The 19,479-nt window shown below is 40.8% G+C and overlaps 1 protein-coding gene and 1 long non-coding RNA gene across 11 annotated transcripts in view; one reads left to right on the top strand and one right to left on the bottom strand.

The window, feature by feature from the left end:
• Positions 1 to 6,716: 6,716 nt before the first annotated feature.
• The window catches only part of Scgdelta (sarcoglycan delta), a 305,491-nt gene continuing 292,728 nt past the window's right edge, over positions 6,717 to 19,479 (bottom strand). For all 5 annotated transcript variants that reach the window (XM_077413414.1, XM_077413412.1, XM_077413413.1 and 2 more), the window contains 3 exons: positions 16,894 to 17,083; positions 16,428 to 16,620; positions 6,717 to 9,077 (listed from right to left, as the gene is read on the bottom strand). In XM_077413414.1, coding sequence (XP_077269540.1) covers positions 8,711 to 9,077; positions 16,428 to 16,620; positions 16,894 to 17,083 — 750 coding nt within the window. In that variant the 3' untranslated portion in view covers positions 6,717 to 8,710. The remainder of the gene's footprint in view (positions 9,078 to 16,427; positions 16,621 to 16,893; positions 17,084 to 19,479) is intronic.
• The window catches only part of LOC143901273 (uncharacterized), a 210,700-nt gene continuing 202,576 nt past the window's right edge, over positions 11,356 to 19,479 (top strand). The window contains exons 1-3 of one of the 6 annotated variants that reach the window (XR_013258035.1): positions 11,367 to 12,592; positions 12,893 to 13,086; positions 13,427 to 13,477. This is a non-coding gene — a long non-coding RNA (uncharacterized LOC143901273). Of the gene's footprint in view, positions 13,087 to 13,426; positions 13,478 to 19,479 lie in introns of all 6 variants that reach the window. The other 5 variants (XR_013258033.1, XR_013258032.1, XR_013258031.1 and 2 more) reach the window with 5 other exon arrangements.

Here is a 19,479-nt window from a genome sequence, read left to right on the forward strand (position 1 = left end):
ACGCACCGCCTTACAATTTCACTAATGGAGGGTGGTTCTTTATCGGGGATAGTGCTCTTCTCATTGGATTTCGAATGCTCGCGATATCGTCTTCGTGAATTTCAACGAACGGAAAGACGGATCTTATAATTTCAGGATTAAATAACTATTGACGTAGAAAGTACAATTATATAGCGTTGATTGTAGAAAGGAGACGTTTTCTTAATTCAACGCAATCGGTGATTCCAGACTCATAATTTTCACACGATAATTAATGTTGTTCGATAATTAAGATAAATCGGTCGAGAGCATATCGGCTATGTTTAAAAAAAATAATACTAATATTTTAAATACAGAGTAGCAGATTGATCGACCAATGAAAAACTTCGTGTTTACTCTTATAAATTTCATCACTCATATTAATTAAAGCTTTCGGCAATGAAAAGATATGTGCCGGTAAAAATGACTGCTTTACCTGCATTATTTTCTATTCTATTATTTCAATTCATCGAATGCACGTGTAATCCCATTTTTTTCTTCCTTTTATCACACGTTTTACTACATCTCTAAAGAACGCGCCGCGCATGCTGAAAAATCGGACAAAAAACACATGGCGTTTTTAATTATTTCTACTGTTTTATTTATTTATTTATTTTTTTTTTAGTAAAGTTCTCTATTTTGTAAGGGGCGCATAAACAGACGGGGAACTGCAATTCAGAAGTGAAAGCCTCGGCCTCACCGGCTCGTTTAATGTTAATTACATGGCGCATAGCGAACTATGGCGTGGTATGGGTGGCACTCTCAAGATAATTCGATGCAATTTGTCCTGCAACCTCTGAAGGCAGTTCGGCTGAAAAGGGAGAAAGGCTACTTTCTACACTCGACGACGATTATCGAGCGGTTTTAATAATTAATTTCATAACGACGTCGTTAAAGTTCCGCTCGTTGCTGATGCTTAAAGATCAGTTTAATTTCGCGACCCTTCTAAAGTTTCGCGACGTGCGTCTCGCTCTCTTCACCCTCCTTCTTGAAATCTACGGTATTTATAGAGGATAATTGTCATCGCTACGATTCATCTCCCTTTAAGTTTTCCAACCGGTATAATGAAATATCGTTGCACCGATATTTATAAAAAAAATTTTTTCGACAGACGTACCGGGCGATTTTCCTCGTAGAAGCAAAAATGTGGCGCGGAAAAATATCTCGGAATTTTATTTTTGTCCGCATTTCAATTTGTTTCGCGCAATATCTCTCTCTCTCAATTCGATGCTATCGCGGCGTTACATTCGATTCAAACGATACGTTCTTATTTTTATTTTTATCAGTAACTCCCCTCTTAGTACTGCGAGTAAAATATCCGCTAAAATGTTATACAGCCTGCCTTGTTAAAGCGACTGGAGGTCGCGCGTAAAATTCGCATCTATAATTTCTCCGGAAGTCACATTTCGATAACTCACGGATTCCGCTGAACCAATAGCCGGCTATCGATGCTTGCTCGCAGACACATGGCCATACGAGGAACACGACGCGGCTCGTTCAAGATGACGTCGGCAAGTTAGCTCCTGCTCGAGACTAAAAGGGGAAAGAGGAACTCTCTCTCTCTCTCTCTCTCTCTCACGAGAGAGGTGGAGCGTAAGGGGATAGAGAGAAATAATGCGAGTGCTGCTGGAAAGCGGTGCCCGACAAAATTACAATTTGGGGGATGTAATTCCGCCCCGGAGAAATGGCCTCCACATACCGCGCGCGCGGCGGGGGCGAGGACGGATAGTTGGATGAAGGGGGTGTAAGTAGGTAGGAGGGAGGAACGGCGTGTTGGTGGGAGAGATTTATCAACAGCTCGTTCCGCACTAACTAGACGCCGGAAACTCGAAAGATATTGCATCAGCGAGGCGATGATAGTGCCACGACGACTGGCATTAAATTGCATCCGGCCGTTGCAGGAATTTAGCCGCCATTACGGCATCCCTCGTCTAGCCCCCCCGCCGTGTGTACGCCTCATCCCTGCCACTTTCTACACACCTCCTCCACACACGGCGAGACGTGGGTGCAAACGGCTCGTCAGACGATCCGGCGACGTTGGTCTCGAATATTAACTGGGTGCTAGTCCTTATTTATTGACTATGTCAAGATATTATTAACGCTATGCGATAAATAATAGGAAAATGGTTTCCTCTTAATAATATACCTAATATACGTGTAATAATAACAACATAGTAATAGAATCATGTCATGTTAGCATAGCGTTGCAATTTACTTGGAAGAAATATTTCGTGATAGCCATAGTTTGCGTATGGAAGAAAGATTTTCATAGAAACAAAACAATTTTTCTTTCACAAGACTCGTGAACTCGTGAACTAGTTTCACAAGACTATTAAATTTGCATTAAATTTTTCTAAAAACGATTACGCAAAAATGAAAATTAACATGTAAATGCAAATTAGATGTGTATAAATTTCGTGAGTATAAGTAAAGCTTTTAAAATCTTATAGGCCGTGAAACATTTATGCTTCTGGAAAATTTTTTCTGATCAAAATTGCCAAATGAATTATTTTCTTCCTCGCATGTCTTTAAAAGTCTGCACTTTAAAATATGTTCAATCTCCACGTTGTCGCTGATGAAATCGCAATTAACGGGAAATTTGTTATCTTTCGGCGAACGAGTTTAGGCGAAATTGCGAGAAGAACAGCGAAAAGATCGATTTTTCTGCTACCAAATTTTTGCGTATCAATAAAAAAAATAAATAACGCATGTAGTGTATCTTTACACAATTAAAACTTTTAAAAGTAAGCAATAAAATAATAAATAATAAAACACTCACTTCATTAATGCTCTTCGTCGTTGTTGCTTTCCAGGTCGCCTTCTGTTCCTTTGAGATTCTTTTGTCGCACTCATACAAACACTCACTCGCGAAAACAGTTAATTACAATCGCGCGACACGACAAACCCGACGTACGCGAGACTTTACTACTTCTATTGTGAATTAACGATTGATTAAAATTCACAAGACCGTGTAAAAATATGCAATGTAATTGAAACTCGACATTTTCGTCGCGTGTCGCTTCGATTTTTACGAATGAATAGATATACGAATGAAATATGCTCTGCTTGAACGAGCATTTATCGCCTCGATACGCGTATGTACAAATCATTAATCGTAAGAAGTTAATTGCGCGAGAGGTGATAACTGATAACTAATATTTTTTATTCCATTGCACACATATGCAAGTCTCACGTGTTCGACATAGGCATCTGTGGGACGCGAAACACACAGGAGATCCGTTTTTGTCACGCATGCCGTTACATCGATTTTCTGTCGAGTTATAGCGTTTTAAAAGTCCGGCGCGCGCGCGCACCATTCATGAAAGAAGACCGTGCGAATTTTTTCGCATGTGATTTGACATGTGCTAATCCCTTCCTAAAAAATCTGATGTGGAAACATATGTAGTATACACGTGCTTTGAAGATAAGCATCGCCGCCGCAAAATGCACGTGCGCACAGTCGGATTCTGTATATATTCTATCCTCACGAGATCGATATAATCATTAATATCTTTGCACAGAAAAATAATAACAAGATTAACTTGGGCTCATTGGAAAACTATTATAAGATTCCAGTGCTTCTAACGAGATGAAAGTTGCTTATCTCGGATCATTAATTTACGAAATATATTGATTCCGAAAATAAAATTGATTTTGTTTCGAGATTTCCATCTTTAGAGACATTTTAATCGAAATGGTGGTAATCGCTAATATCTTTACATAGAAAAATAATAGCAAGGTGATTTTAAGATCAAGATTCCAACGCTTTCAATAAGTGCAAGATAACTTACCTCGAATGACTACTTTGCGAATAATCGTCGATTAATTACAAAAATCAATTTTGTTCTAAAAATTGATTTTTATCTCTCATAGTAGTTACCATATCTTCGAATTAATTTATTATTATTACGTTATGCATAATTTTTTTATCTCAAAAGAATTATTCTTATGATTTTAATAAATTATTAAAATAAGAATTTTATTATCAATTAATTTTTTATGGTTGCATGCGTACATTGTATACTCAGTATATTCGACAATCGCACGAGATTTTGCTTGCCTCCTAACGTACACTAAAGAAGAAATACGCGAAATATTATTAATAATTGGTGAATACATTATTCAACTATTTCTCATTTCGTGTTCTCAATTGAGAGATAGAATGAACTAATTACGTTTAAATCGGTGAAAAGCATAGCGTAAAATATATCTGTATCGTTAATGTGTCGACCAACTATTATCACTTGCGCATTCATATTTTTAAAATTGTCAATAATACACTCTTGCTGCGAATTGAAATTATTTGCAATCAATTATTTTAATGACCGTTCGCTCAAAGGCAACGTAAAAATGGACACGTAACGTGATGAAGGGCGGATTTAAAGATGAAAGACGAAAGGCAAACGTAATTGGCGGAGAAAAACATAATTTGCGCGAGGCTCGATCGAGCGACTTGCAAGGGGATTAACGGCGCGCTCACGGAGATTGGACTTGTCGAAGCGGACGCCATCGAAGTTATTCCCGCGAAGATTCATGAATGTTTACTTCAAGTCGCGCCGTAAGTCCGTACTCGCGCCAAGGTGGATCCATTCGTTTGTCTTCCTCCCGCCGGTGTAAATCATTAGATTTACGGCCGCCGACGTTATGTACATACCTCCACTTTGGAATTGCGCGCTCGCGAGTTTATTACGTTTGACCCGACACAGATCTGCGCTACGGAGACGCGACATAATAAGCCCAGACTCAGCACAGAGGAAATTGCATGATGGATCGCGATCGGTCGATCTCCACGCGTGCGTGTATCTTCTCGGAACTATATTTGCACATAATACGAGGACACATATTATCGCGACATTCCGCCATATTGATAAGTTTGCGACAATGCCAGTCGTTTCGAAAGCGTAAGTCGAGTCTTCGAGACGACATGCTCCGAGAGAAAAATATCGTTCGCGATGCGAATATTACGAGTCGCGTTGTTTGACATCACCAAAATGCCGCAGGTTGCTTTGCATCCGACGAGAGATATGCGATCGCGTTTATACCTATATGTATGCGCGCCGGTGGTCGGTCTGCACGCCCGCTCCGCGTGTGCTATACTAATTCGTATTTAAAGCTTTATCGGACGCGCCTCGTGCCCCGCACAACAATTTCACGGTTCACAGAAACCATCCTGCATTTAGGATCACCGCCACTAACACCATCGTTCCCGCGTGGTTGGCGTGTACCTGCATCGCACATCGTACGCGTTCAAGCTCCTCGAGTACGTAATACACGCTATACGAGTACCGGCGGTATAGCAGTCACTTAGATAAGTACTTCGCCCAGGTACCTTCTGTATAATGAATGAACAAGAACTCTCGTCTGGACGGTACGGTGGATATACTTGGATATCCTTGAATGATTATATATATTTCTCTCTCCCGAGAGGTAGTCTATAGTACACTCTCCTCAAGTCGCCATAAATTTTCGATTTATTTATTGACTTACGTATAATCAATAGATATATGTTATATTTAAAATAGATTTTTATGCACAATTAATTAATTTATCAATTTTGCTGTAGAAATTTATATCATAATTCGAAAAAAAACGTGAAATAATTCAATAATAACGTAGCACGAAAAGGTAACACGTCCACAGTTGCATTATAATTTTACAAAAACGATTGCGTTTTCTTCAATTATTCCATCGCGTTCAATCCACTTTTACTTCACTTCTTCCTTGCACTTCGAGCGTCTTAAAGGAACCAACGCGGTATATCAAAGGTATTTTTTCCCGACTGTCGCTGCTAATTTACACCAGCTAATTGGCCCGCGGCGTTCCTATGTTGAACCGCTTCAACCCTCGAACCCTTGCCGGAATACCTCTCTCTCTCTCTACTTGGCTATGCACTTTATCCACCTCCCCTTCGCCGCTGGATGCAATTTTAATCCCGAATTCCAAGAAAATTACCTTGCCGTCAGAGCTGTTTAAGAGGGTACTAGATGAGATTGCCTCTGTTACCTGTCAGCCCGCTTGACATATAGTATATTATGCAGCGGGCTGTTTGAACTAGTCTTGAGATTATTCTCTAATTTAAATTTTTATTTTCCTTTCACACCGCCGTTGCTGCCGCTGCCGAGCCGTTGCACGACCGCGTTTTAATAGCGCGGGGGGGGGGAGGGAGATAGATAAATTTTACAGCCGCGGCTCTGAAAATTTCAACGCCCGCGTGTTTTCACAAATAAACAAGCGTGATCGGACGGGTCGTTTGTATTTCTGAATTAAAGTCGATTTTAAATTTTTAATTGTAATTTTGTTACAAAAGTTTTCGCTATTGTCGAGCGAAACAAAGCCCTTGCGGCAGTTGTTAGTTACACGAGTTATAATTGGTGGAAACTGTACAGAATGCGGTCTACCTATTGAATACGGATGTGCGTATGCATATATTATTTGGTCATTTTGTGGGTGTTTTATGTTACGGAAATAACAAACCTACCTGTAGCGTTGAAAGCTACACCCTTAGAGGGAAGGTAGCGCATCCAGCTGGAAGAATGGTAAGGCTAATGGACCAATAACGAAAAATTTGGACGAAAAACATATCCAACGCTCGTAAGAAGATGGATCTATGGGATTTCTACGGAACGATAATGTCGTAATTAAATAAAATTACGTAATAATAATATTGACAACGTTCAATAATAGTCTGCGACAATTAATAATAATAGTAACAATAACGACTTTATTGCCACATACATAAATAAATGGACATGGCCGATGTACAGCGTACAAGCTGGATCGCGATCCGATCCTGTTGCGTCAAACTACCGTTCACAGTCTCTCATGTACATACACACACGCACACGCGCACATATATACTCTCTTTTTCTCTAACTTTCTCTCGCCTTTTCCGGCGGCACGCGCAGCCCGATGCAGTCGTCGCTCTACTTACAACAACGCTTCTACTTTGTATCGGAGCACGGGTTAAACATGACACCGCGTTAGAAACAAGCGATTCGCGAGGAATAGTCTCCCTGAAAGGGTGCGTGCCTCTCGCGCCATCAGCACCGTGCGAAAGCGCGGGCTTGTGGAGAGCAGGGAGAGCTACGAACAATTTGCCTACAAGTGATTTCGCCGCGCGAGGCGTACAACCGGTACACAGAATACAAAATATCGAACGCGCAAGGAGATGAAGGAAGTGCTACGAAGGGACGGGAACGAAAGAGGGATGATCTCGTGGGGGGAGTTCGTCGATTCGATTTTATCGGGCACTGTCTAACGGCGATAAGCGCGTCTCGCCCCGGCGTCGCGGCGATACAAAGCGGAATCCGAATTCCCATCTTCATCTGGTCGTCTTCAGCATCGCATCCAGAGAGCACGCGGCCACCTAATTTCATATCTTTCTTTTTTTAAAGATTGCGCTGAACTTTTAAGGACCTCGCGGTCGCGTACTTCTAACGACGACGTGAGACGAGAATTCAGTCCGAGCATCTCGCGTTAACGTTCGGCTATACGTACACAATAGTTATACACGTTCTATCCGCGATATCACGGGGATTCTGATTTATTTCGGATCCCCGATAGATATCTCGAAGGCTCTCCCCCGACAAATGTCGCCCCGCCGGGGGAGGAAATATACAAGTTGGAGCCGAATCTTCAGGACGTCGAGCGAGCGAGCGCACCGCGAAACGACGGAGGAAATGTCGCGTCGCGAGACGTCTTCTTTTACAATGCAAGACGGCGGCTTTCGGGCGAGAATCTCGCGCTTTCCTTTTTCGCGTATCGCATTGACCGACAGCGCTAGCGCGAGAAAAAGTTAAAGGGAAGCCCCCCCCTTGGTGAATGCCGCTCGGAAGAATATTCCTCAGAGTCCTCAGAGAGAATTCCTCGAATACCCGCGAATTCGAGAGAATCTTTCCGGTCAAGGCCTCGCGAGAATTCCCTTTGTGTCCGCGCGACGGGTGCGTTCCCCGCTGCGAGGGAAAACGTCCGACGCGTTTATTCGCGCGTCTCGCCGTGCGTCTCGCGCCGGATCGGTCGGATATTTCACGGAACGAAGATTGGGTCGTGCTCGCGAAACACCGTGACTAGGGAAGATTGACGTGTGCCTTAAGCGCGGGATTGAAGCCGCAACAACGCCCGATTGTGCCCTTATACGACGACTCAATTAAACGTAACTGACGTTGAACCGTAAAATACGGGGAGGAAAGAAAAGGAGGGGAAAAAAAGGAAAAGCGCTCGATGCAATTCCGTTTAATTGACACGTATGCACTTTGGGGGAGGGGGTCGCGACGCCGCTCGTCAGGTCGTCAGATTAAGCCCTAAGTAAACCAGAGATTCTTGAAGGGTGCCCGGCACTTGAAGGCGTATCGTGCATACGCCGCGTTCGTCGAAAAATAGCGCGTGCTGGGAATAATTAATTAGCTTCAACTATATCATACTCGATATTTACCGAGTTCTCTCTCTCTCCTAACTCTTTCTCCGCTGACACGTTGCACTTCGGGGGTTTTCTTTCGCCCGTTAGGCGCGACAGATTCGTTTGATATCATTTGTAGTGTTCCAATGAAGGCCTCGTCCCCGATCGCGCTGATGGCCGATCGCAGTGGCCTCTCGCTCTCTTTTTTTTCTCGCTAACACATCACCGAGTCACGTAGTTCGCAATGATTCCTAATGAATCGTCTGTGATTTCGCAATACACCACCGTGTAATTGTATTAGCAAATCGACTTGTCGGCCTGACAACTGCCATCCGACCTGGCGAGGAAAAGTTTGCCGCTCGCGCACGCACACAGCTGATAGATGGTGGTCTCCTTCTGGCTCTGATGAGCGGACGAAGATCTGCCGGAGTGCTGCTGCTGCTGCTGCTGCTGCTGCTGTTGCTCCCTGGACGAGTGCCCTTGCAGCGGAATCGCCGTTTTCAAACCCTTTATGTAGACGGACTTGGCGTCAAGCCGGATGGCTCCGTGAACGCTCTGTAGTTTTAAATCCGTCAGGCAGGAGGCTGAAATCTCGCTCGCCCAGGACTCGATCACCACCCGCTGAGGAGCGTTTATCTTCAAGGATCTCGTCGCCGATTCGAGCCTGCACAGTACAATTTGATTTAAATATATGAGATTTGTGTTCAAAAAGTTCCCCACCTTTGTCTTTATCATTTTTGGAGGTTTACTTTTGGATCCTTGGATTTTTTCTTTTTTTTTTTTTTAAGTTTAAATTCACGTTAAAAAACCGAATTGAAGATATCAAGGAAAATTCGCAAACGGACTTATACGCGCGATAGCGAACAAAGCGTACTAGAACTGCTCCCAGAAATGGAAATGGCGTTGAGAGTGATGCGTATCAACCGAAAAGAAACATATTTCGAAGGATTTAGAGCTGAATAAGTTATAAGTAAACCCCCAAAAATTATAAAGACAAAATCCGGGTACTTTTTAAATAGATTCATATGCGCTACATATAAAATATTCCACTTTCTCTCGCGCCTTATATTTTAACGAGAAATTCTTTAATCCACTTGAAGACGATTTTTCCTTAGCGAAATTGTCGAGGCTCTAGCAATTTTCGAGGTACAAGCAGATTGAAGCAGGAGGCTTTTCCGCAAACATTTTTCTTTTTTAAGTTTCAAGAAGTTAGCTCTTCAATTAATTTCTCAGGTAGAATTTACTTTAACAAAATTTCAATTTGCAACTTAATTACAGAGATATACGATATGCTAAAGATTGGAAAGTTAAGCGATAAATGGACGATTTCCTACGATGTTTTCGCCAAATATTGATTAAAGAATTTGTCGCGAAGAACGATGCGCGAGAAATAAAAAAAACTTTATATACACGTTATCGCGTCTCTTATATATAATATGTAAACTGAACAATATTAATTAATAAACTGCACGGCACATTCGTCGAGTATAGGATTCAAGTAACAATATCATTATTAGACTTCCGAAGCAGCGAACTGTGTAGTCATCTGTATCGCGTGTCGCCCTTCGAAACACGATTATTCTCCACGAATTATCAGCAATTATCAGTGCGCGTGATTAATTGACTTGCGTGATTTACGACTTGATGAATACATCGGAGGGATATGGTGCGTTATTTATCAAAAAAGATTCGCAGCAATTTATCAAAAAATATTTTGCACGATTTAATTATTACATGCGCAATACGAGAATCAAAGTATTAAAGGGTGGGAAATATAAATGATTGTTATTCCGATTATTACGGCGATCATTTCTTTAATAATTGAGTTGGAATATGGCGCGCTTTAAATATTTAAATGCCGAGATTTAAATACATATGGAGGAGTTAAAGTCATAGTGGTGTAAGTCAATTTTTTTGACCACTTTTTTTCTTCTTTTTTCAACATATTTGCATGCGTAGACTGCATCTATGAACTTATTAACTCGATAGGTTAAAAAAAGTGACTTACACCATTATGGCTTTAATCCCTCCATATACTACTTATATTTGACAAGTGAGACAATAAGTGTCTTTCATACATAATTAAAGTACACGATATTCAAATAACGGTATATCTAAATTTTCAGTATTATGGTAATATTTCATATGTCATATGACAAATTTTTTAAGCGTATCGATCGGCTACAAAATAGAAAATTTCTAGAGACTCGAGAACTTTTCTATCCTGCAACAAATCAACACGCTTCAAAAATTTAGGTATTGCGCGACAAATAAAATAGTACACCGTTAAGTTTTCAAAACGCTCTCAATCATTCATTGCTATCATTACTATCATTATCTTAAGTGACGCTAAAGAAATCTACAAGGCAAAATATAAAATGCGACAATATAGCATTCGTCGAAAGGAATTTGAAAAACGAGTCGCTGAATATTCCGTGTGTATATATATATTTATCATACGGCGCGATAAGTATTTCGCGGCATTATTATGTATATACGACACGCTGTTGTGTATGTAAAAATTATAAAATCAGTACGTTGTCTTTCGCGCGGTGAGATTCGAGCGGGAAGACGACACACACGCGGAGTCGCTCCGTGCGTCGCGTTATATGCGACAAAATTCAATCGTCTTCTATGAACGCGGATTGATCGATGATAGCGATTTGCCTTCCTTCCGATACGGCCAAATAACGCAACGATTTGCAACTCGCAAATGTCGAAGCGCCAGCCAGCCGTTTATTACCGACTGGATAGTGATAGAGAGTGATCGCGGATCGCGCGGCGCGGGGCGCGGGGCGCGGGGTGGGGCGCGCGGGCCTGTTCTCGTCAACACGAGCGTCGAGCGTCACGAGCGGCGGGAATAGAGTGGGGGTAGACCGGGTAGGCTGCCTAGGCCTAGGCACATTACAAGTATTGTATACTGTGACCTCTAGGCACGCTGCGCCGTGCGACGTGCTTAATTACTACCTCCGCTCCATCCCCGCCACTCGCCACTCGTGTTGTCGAAGAGCCACGAATCCGCGTTCTATAGTAATTTCTGGTATCGCCGTTCAAGGAAAGGATTTCAAGATTCAAGTGGATAATGAATATATACGCAGGGGTATATGCGATCGCGCGCTCGACTCGTTCAGCCGAAGTAGGAGCATCGAAACGACGGCGGTTGAAAAGTGCAAATTATCGTCCCGTGGCGACGTTTCGGCCGACGGTTATCCTCGTTAACGATCAAGTGAGAATACAGGCGACGTATCCAGCGCGAGCTCCGCGATGGTGCCAATGTGGTGCGTGAATTCAGATTTACCGAATTGCCGGATAACGCGATTTTTAAAGCAGTGGGAAGCCAGTGATATATCGACTGTCCATTAATATCGCATATATCCGACGGGATTTGCGAGTGCGAAATGTATCGCGCGTATTTGCAGCGCTGCGCGTCGATTTTATATTTTCAGACGGTCCGTTGCGTTTTGATTAGGTGTGAACTTGACTCTTGACTCGCGTAGTATCGATCGCATGATATCGGGAGTGAAGTGCCGCCCCCCTTCTCCACTCCTTGACTCCTTGTCCGGCCGGCGGTGAAACGACGTGGGCGCGTGACGGATCGCTCCGATCTGCGTGAACGTCGCGACGCGTTCGCTCGGTGAGTACGGTCCGTAATTAGAGACGCACGTAGACCAACGAATAGACCCGCGTGTTCTCTTCAGATTCGTTATCTTGCGCGGCACGAACTCGCGGCGTGCCAGTGATCTCCGAGATCGCGCATCGCGCGAGGTTCGTTCGCCCGGGGCGAGACATACCCTTCGCGGCGAAGCGACGATCGTATTTCCGAATCTCGCGCGCAGCGCGATTTATTCTCGACTCGTATTTCGCGTGTCCCTTCGTGACGCATTAGTCGTCGGCTCTGAAGCGCGTGTGCGTATCATTTATCCGTCACGGCAATTTTCTGAATTCAAGCCGGGAGCAACAGGTGTAGCGTCGCCCGTCGCGTCGCCGCGGCGGGGCGCGGCGGCTACCACGTGAAGTTGGCCGCGCGATTGTCGAACGCACCCGGCCCCCGTCTCTCCGTCATTGCCTGCGTCATTGCGGATTCTCGACGCCGACCGACGCCGCTGACTGCGTACCGTGCGAATTCACGAGACATCTCGAGTAACGTGTGGACTGTGTGAAGACGTGGACGATAACGAGGTAATTTCTACGTAACGGTAATCTGTCCGCGTTGCTTTTCCGTCGCGACATAAAAGCGTGCGTGTGACGAACGTCGGTGCCGTAGTGCCGTGTGCGAAGCGCCGCGCGACCATTATAACCTTACTTCCGCGAGCCGATAATGTGCGAGCATCGGCTTGAAAAGGCGCGAGGGTGCGAACGGAGATTTTTAAAGCCTATTGATATTTGACCTCGTTTGAGCTGACGTGTGAATTTGTAAAAAGTCAAGTCGCGACACAAATCACGTTTATCGCATCTTAATTAATCACATTTTAATTTCAGGAGTGCCGTGCAAAGTATATCGCGATCGTAGTACGCTGGTAATTAGTTCGAACGCGATCGTGTGTGCTCGCGAGTGAGTATTTCGTAAGTGAAAATCTGAAGAGGCACCCGACAATTAGAGGATGGGATTCAAAGGATTCTGAGAGGAGGAGGAGGCCCGGGAAGGCGTCGGGCAACGGCGGAGCACCTGTGGGGTGAGTTAATATTTTATTTTATTTAACATTTGATACTCTCTTGCATGGAATTAATCATTCATTTTTATTGAAATATCTTGAATATCATATTTTCATATTTTATTGAATTTTTTAAGTATCAAAATTAATCCGATTCTTATATTTATATAAAAAATAAATTTTTTAATTTATAATTAAAAATAACTTTTTATGTAAATTTTTTACATAATTACTTTAATAAAGATTTATTCAAAAATAGATAAACGTACAAATTTAATACGTATAATAATAATCTCTTTGTTAAAATAATAATTATTTTGAACACTTGCAATAACTTGATGGATATTTTTTTATTTTACAGATCAACGTAGCTACGATGCAGTTATAACTCCGCTGTTGCGCATCGTGCCTGGTAAGTAAATTCTTTTATTTTACATCAAGATAACGGATCTGTGAAAAGTATACGAGATATAGGATATAGGTATAATATACGTTACAAATAATGCATTTAGATTTATGTATTTATCAAATTTACTTTTCATAGATCCGTTGTTTTAAAATGGATGGGTTTAAACAGATTAAAATCAATATTCAATCCTGGATATTTATTGTTATCAATTTACTTTAAATACGAAGATGCATTTGTACAGATACAGAGCACGTTACGAAATAGAGCTACTATATGTTATTTCGTTATATTACGGAGTTTATATCAATATAGGACGTATTTATTTATTGACACGTGCGTTATAATGTTTTATTTAAAAATATATATATTGCGAGATCCATCAATCGTTTAAAATTTGTGAAACTCGCAAGTATGGATAAAAGCAGGATATATAATAGGAAATATTTCGCAAATGAAGAAAGTTCGGTAAAAATTAAGCGATAGCTGACTTTTTTTCTTAAAGGAGAAATTATTATCAAAAAATCTTTTAAAAGCATGATCACTCTTATACATTTGCAGAGTATTTTATAACAGATAGGATTTTCAAGAATTGAGAATACCATGAAAATTAAATATATTATAATAATATTCTTAAGATTATTTTATTATAAAATATATATTATATTTTATATATTATAAAATATATAAAAATTATAAAATAATTATAACAAATATTGATAAATTTTGAAGCTATAAAAGTTATATATATATATAAATATTGATGAATTTTAAAGATATAAAATTTTCACATTTAGTTATCTTTCCTTCAGAGTGTTCGTACGTTATTGAGGATGCGTGATAGATGATAAAGTTCAGAAAAAGATATTTATGTGCATATAGACAGAAAAATGTAAGTATTGTTTAGTTAAGAGAGAGATTTGACACATATATTTAATTTTTTTCTCTTTCCAAACATATGTTTAATAGTATTTAAGGCTTATATTATCCTTATCCAGGATTAAATATTATATGCGTATATAAGTATAAGAAAGTCATATTCAGAGATATTTTTTTACTAGGTATACATTATAAAAAAATATATATAAAAGAAAAAAGAAAAAAAATATGTTAAAAAATGCGGTGGTTATCATTTATATTTATTCTTACAATGTCTTAATTTTATTTTAATGTTTTACAACCCATCCATTTATTGATAAATTTAATTCTATATTATTTGAAAGAAAAATGACAAAATTCGATAAATATTTCGCCGTGAAATAGAAGAAATTTTTGTACAGATTTTATCAGAATTTATCTGAGTGCGTATCTCAGTGTGATATTAGAATATTTTAATAATAAAATGTAATTTAAATTAATTTTAATTTTGAATATTTTAATAATGTCTTGGGGCAATATATGTAATAATGGTATATACCTATATCAAGAACATATAGAAAATATTTTTGACATGCATATAAATTTTTATGTCGATATAACTATCTCGTTAGTTTCTTATTAACTTTTTTAAATGAAAAGTTTGCAAAGTTGTACAAATAATGCGAAACTTTTTTTTAACTCTGTAATTTAAAATAAAACACGGATGCTATATAGATAGCTATACAATCATTGTCCGATGAGCGATGGCGTCGGACTCGTGTACCTCAATTTCAGTGCATTACGTTCCAACAATGACGTGGATTACACCGTAAATCTCCGTATGCCCGTAAACCGTCGTATTATATCCAAGTATTCCGGCAACAGAGTAATATCTGTATTGACTCTCGCGGCCCCGAAGTCGAACTAGTCGAACTCGAGCAATAATCGATTCTCCGTGCGGAGGAGATGGTCCACGCGCTCATTCGTCTCCTCCCGTTCTCCGCGAAGCTGCTCTTTTACCGCTCTACTCCGCCACCTTATCCTCCTCCTCCTCCCCCTCACACACACACACACACACACACACACACATACACAGTCACCTTCCCGTACTTCGATTTCTGTCTCTGTTCATCCTATATACCTCTTGGTGAACTCGTAGGATCCGCGGTATTTCATATCTGGCGCAAATCCAATCCTATGAATATAATTTTCCGCGCGAGCAAAGTTTTATTGTAATCGTAAATCCGTCTGTAAATTGCCCGGCGCTATCAATAACCGCGGTGCGGCGGCGGTACAACTCCGTTTTGTCCCCCTCTTTGCTATATTTCCAACCCCCTTCGTCCTACCGTCGCCACCATTCGCGGACTACGATTTCTCGTCGTAATAGACCGAGGTGCTCGGTGAGAGATGAGGATGAAGACGGGAGGGGGGGGCAAAAGGGTTAAGGGATTGTATGAACTTATTCGGACCGAAAGTGTGATGATTGAAGGTGCGGCTGGGAAGGAATTGACGTTTCCGAAATGACTTGTTCGCGAAGAAACGAAACACCGTTGCAACGCAATATTATTCGGTCGTACGATCGAGGACGATCGATTGATCCCATTTACTCGGCGTCTTTATTATTAGTTTGTCTGCCGAGATGGACTATTTCCTAAATATAAATGCGCTTTTATCCTCGACCTATAAACTTCACGTATCTCGCGGAATTTGCAAAAAAAAAAAACTGATGACTGATTGATGATCATATCCGAGTTTAACAAATTATTTTTGCAACTGCTCGATTTGAACGATAATATTATACGGTTGTTACACGATTCGATTCATCTGACTGTATTCGTGTAATTACTACTTGCTGCATGATATAATTATGTGTACGGGCGTTTATATTGAATTTCAATGAAATTGTTGATACGAACATTAATGAAGGCAAATAATGCATGATATTTGGAAACAATATCGAGAAATCGTCTATTTGTAGATAACAATATCAGGATAATTGGATATAGTGTGGGGAAATCTATCTCACGACTCTTTCTTCATCGCACAAAATTAAATATCCTGTATGCGTACGCTGTTAAAATATTTGTAATATATTTACTTAAGACCACGTCCCGATTCGCCTCTGACCAGCGGAGTCTGCACGCTCCCTTGAAAAACGGCACCACCGTCGCCGGTCACTCTTAACATTTCCGCTCCCACGATAACCTGTTCCTTGTCCGCGGAAAAGAGCACTCCTCCTCGTGGATCGGTTATTCGAAAACCTCTGGACACACAGTCGACGCGATCCTCCCCTGAAAGCAGAATTTAATCCGATATTCTCAATGATTTTAAATCTGAAATATATTAGTAATTATATAACACAACAAATTTTATATTATTATATACATGTAATTCAATTTAGAATATTTTTCATGAAAATAGATTTTCGTTGTACGTGCGTATGATTTTAAAAATTAGGCCGTTTGCATAATTTTATTTCTCTCCTTGGGAAATTAAAATTACCTCTCGACATCGGGCTGTATGAAAAATGCAGGCTGCCGTATGCGACCATTAATATAACTTACCAACTGTTAATCGCGCGAGAAGCCGACCATCGTGAGATCTCGCCGAGGCCGTAAAATTACTCCATGATTCCAGCACTAGGTTTTTGCCTCTCCGAGATCTCAGACTGGAGGCCACGAGGGCGTCTAACACGGCAGCTTGACCTCTTAGCTCGATTCCCCCAGGCACCACTTTTAGCGAACCGATACCTTCCTGAAAGAAAAGGAAATGACTGTCAGGACAGTGGGGGCGAACCGTCGAAACTTTCTAGGCTGCGGCTATAACGTTCAATAAAAATAGAGCAGTGGCCTCGCCACGATTTATTGCACTCTTGTACACCCATTCTATTTTCTATCAAATTGACAGCTGATTCAGGCTTTCTGTTTCCAATAAATTCTATTTTTTCAGTCGCCAAAATACAAATACAATTCCTGTAACGATCTGTCAATTGAATTTCCGATTTATCGGAATACGTTTTCTAAGGAAAAAAACGAACATTAAATTACGCGTGGAAATTATTGTCGATATTAAGATGGGGGGGGGGTGATAGTACAGCCAGCATTAAACCGAGTTTAAGATGCTTCCCGGGCGCGCTGTATCGTCGCAGGCAAAGCCGGAATTTATTAAAATCGGGACCGCACGTCGGGAAGCCGCGCAATATCGATATCTTCGAGATCGAGGGAACGCGCCGTCGTGCTCGTAAAATAAAATAATACCTATACTCCATTACTGCGTTGAGTTTCAGCGTGGCGGTATTAAGTATCGACGGCGCGCCCGCCATTATTGCCACTTCAGACGTTTGAATTATAAATGCGATGAGCTACGTGCGAGTTACGCGCGGTGATCCATTGTATGCCCGTACGTTTGAAATATCTGCTGTAATATCCGAAACAGTGGCGTAAGCAGAATTTTATTTTAGCTTGGTATCTCTCTTACTCTTTCTCCCTTTTTCGTTCTTTGTTTCCGTCTCGTTCATCGACCACCCATAGGGTGTATCGAGCGAAGAAGAGTGGACGGCCAGGGTCGAGAGAAAAGGAGAAACGCACTATAAAGTATAGACACATTGCACGTTTGCATTCATCTCGTAAACTTCGGGTAGTCTCCCACCTGGGAATTTCGAGTGCAATTTAGCGTTTATGAAACAATCTTACCGCGTATAATTGCGATCGAACCTTACCCTTGACGGTGCTATAAAGGATGTATGTCTGATCGAAAGGGTGAAATTGCCTATATTTCTTTCCAAGATAATCTTGAGTTTTACTTAATGAAGAAAATATACGGATATATCTGTAAAAGAGAGTTTTCGGGAAAATTAGAAAAAGTAGAAAAAATTGAAACTAAAGCTGCGTTTCTTTGTAAAAATATTTCCCACCTTTATAAATGTAGTAGTTGAGAATGAAATTCGTGTAGAGTCTTCGCGCGCGTCAATATGCGCACGAAAATGGATTGCATCGCTCTTTAATCTTTTGCCCATGATATGAGCATAGTTCGACGTAACAAAGACTGTCAATCACATTCCTCATATCAACACGAATGCGACGCATTTTAATATCGCTTAGAAGAGCATGCCCGCGTATTCGCGGAAAGGACGTAAATTGCAACGTGAAACAGAGTTTGAAACAGAGACCTCGTTTGGCAAATCTCCTGATCGTCGTCCTCATCTCCATCGTCGTTGAATACTTTCCTTAAAATACCGTTGCGATAAAACCAACTCGTTCTTCGTGTTACCGTCCACATTGGTTTCCGATGATTGGCCGTTCGGCCGAAAGCAATCGCCACGCTCTGTCCGCTTATTATTACAATTGTAGGGAAAAGAAGGACGCTAGCCCAGATACACGGTCTGCCCGAACTGGTTTAACTTTCGATCCAGGATACCATTTCATTCGGGGGTTTTTTTTTCCTGACCGGACATTGCGCGCTGACCGAGTCCGAACATTTGCCGAATGTGGCGCGGCAATTTGATACGCGGCGAAACGATAAGGACAATTTCCCCCGTTAAACGAAATATGAAAAGCTGAACAAGCGGACAGAGATAAACTTTATTATCGCAAATATAGCGATATCTAATTGAAATTTGATCTTGACTTAGGTATACATATTTTAGGAGAAACTCAAAGTCATATCAATTTTGTATGAATAGGATAAAATCTCACTCAGATTATCGAGATTCTTACAGTAGTACTTATTAGTATTACTATAAATACAGTAATTCTTACAGCAATTTTTGTCTTAAATTGTAGGGGATCTTTTATTTATATTTTGTCAGTTTAGAGAAAGTTACTATTACTGTAAGTAGGTACAGATATCCGAGTTCAAATTCCTACATGCCAATAATGCTTTTATGATTAAATAAATCGTAAATGTCAAACATACATTTCAATTATTTTATATTTTAATCCTTCACGTGAATAAAGATAAATTTATTATTTTCCAATATAAAAATGTGCGACGAATATTGGTGACAAAATTAAATTATTATTCCGTATAGACAATCACGACAGTGGACGAGAGAATGAACTTTGCATATATATCCGATTGTTTTCATACTTGTATTGTTTCGCTGTTATTATTAGCATTATCATCGCGTCTTTGTTAACCGATCCAAATAT

This window comes from Temnothorax americanus, unplaced genomic scaffold, assembly GCF_048541705.1.
Source record: "Temnothorax americanus isolate GAGA-0224 unplaced genomic scaffold, ASM4854170v1 Scaffold33, whole genome shotgun sequence".
Classification (NCBI taxonomy): Eukaryota; Metazoa; Arthropoda; class Insecta; order Hymenoptera; family Formicidae; genus Temnothorax; species Temnothorax americanus.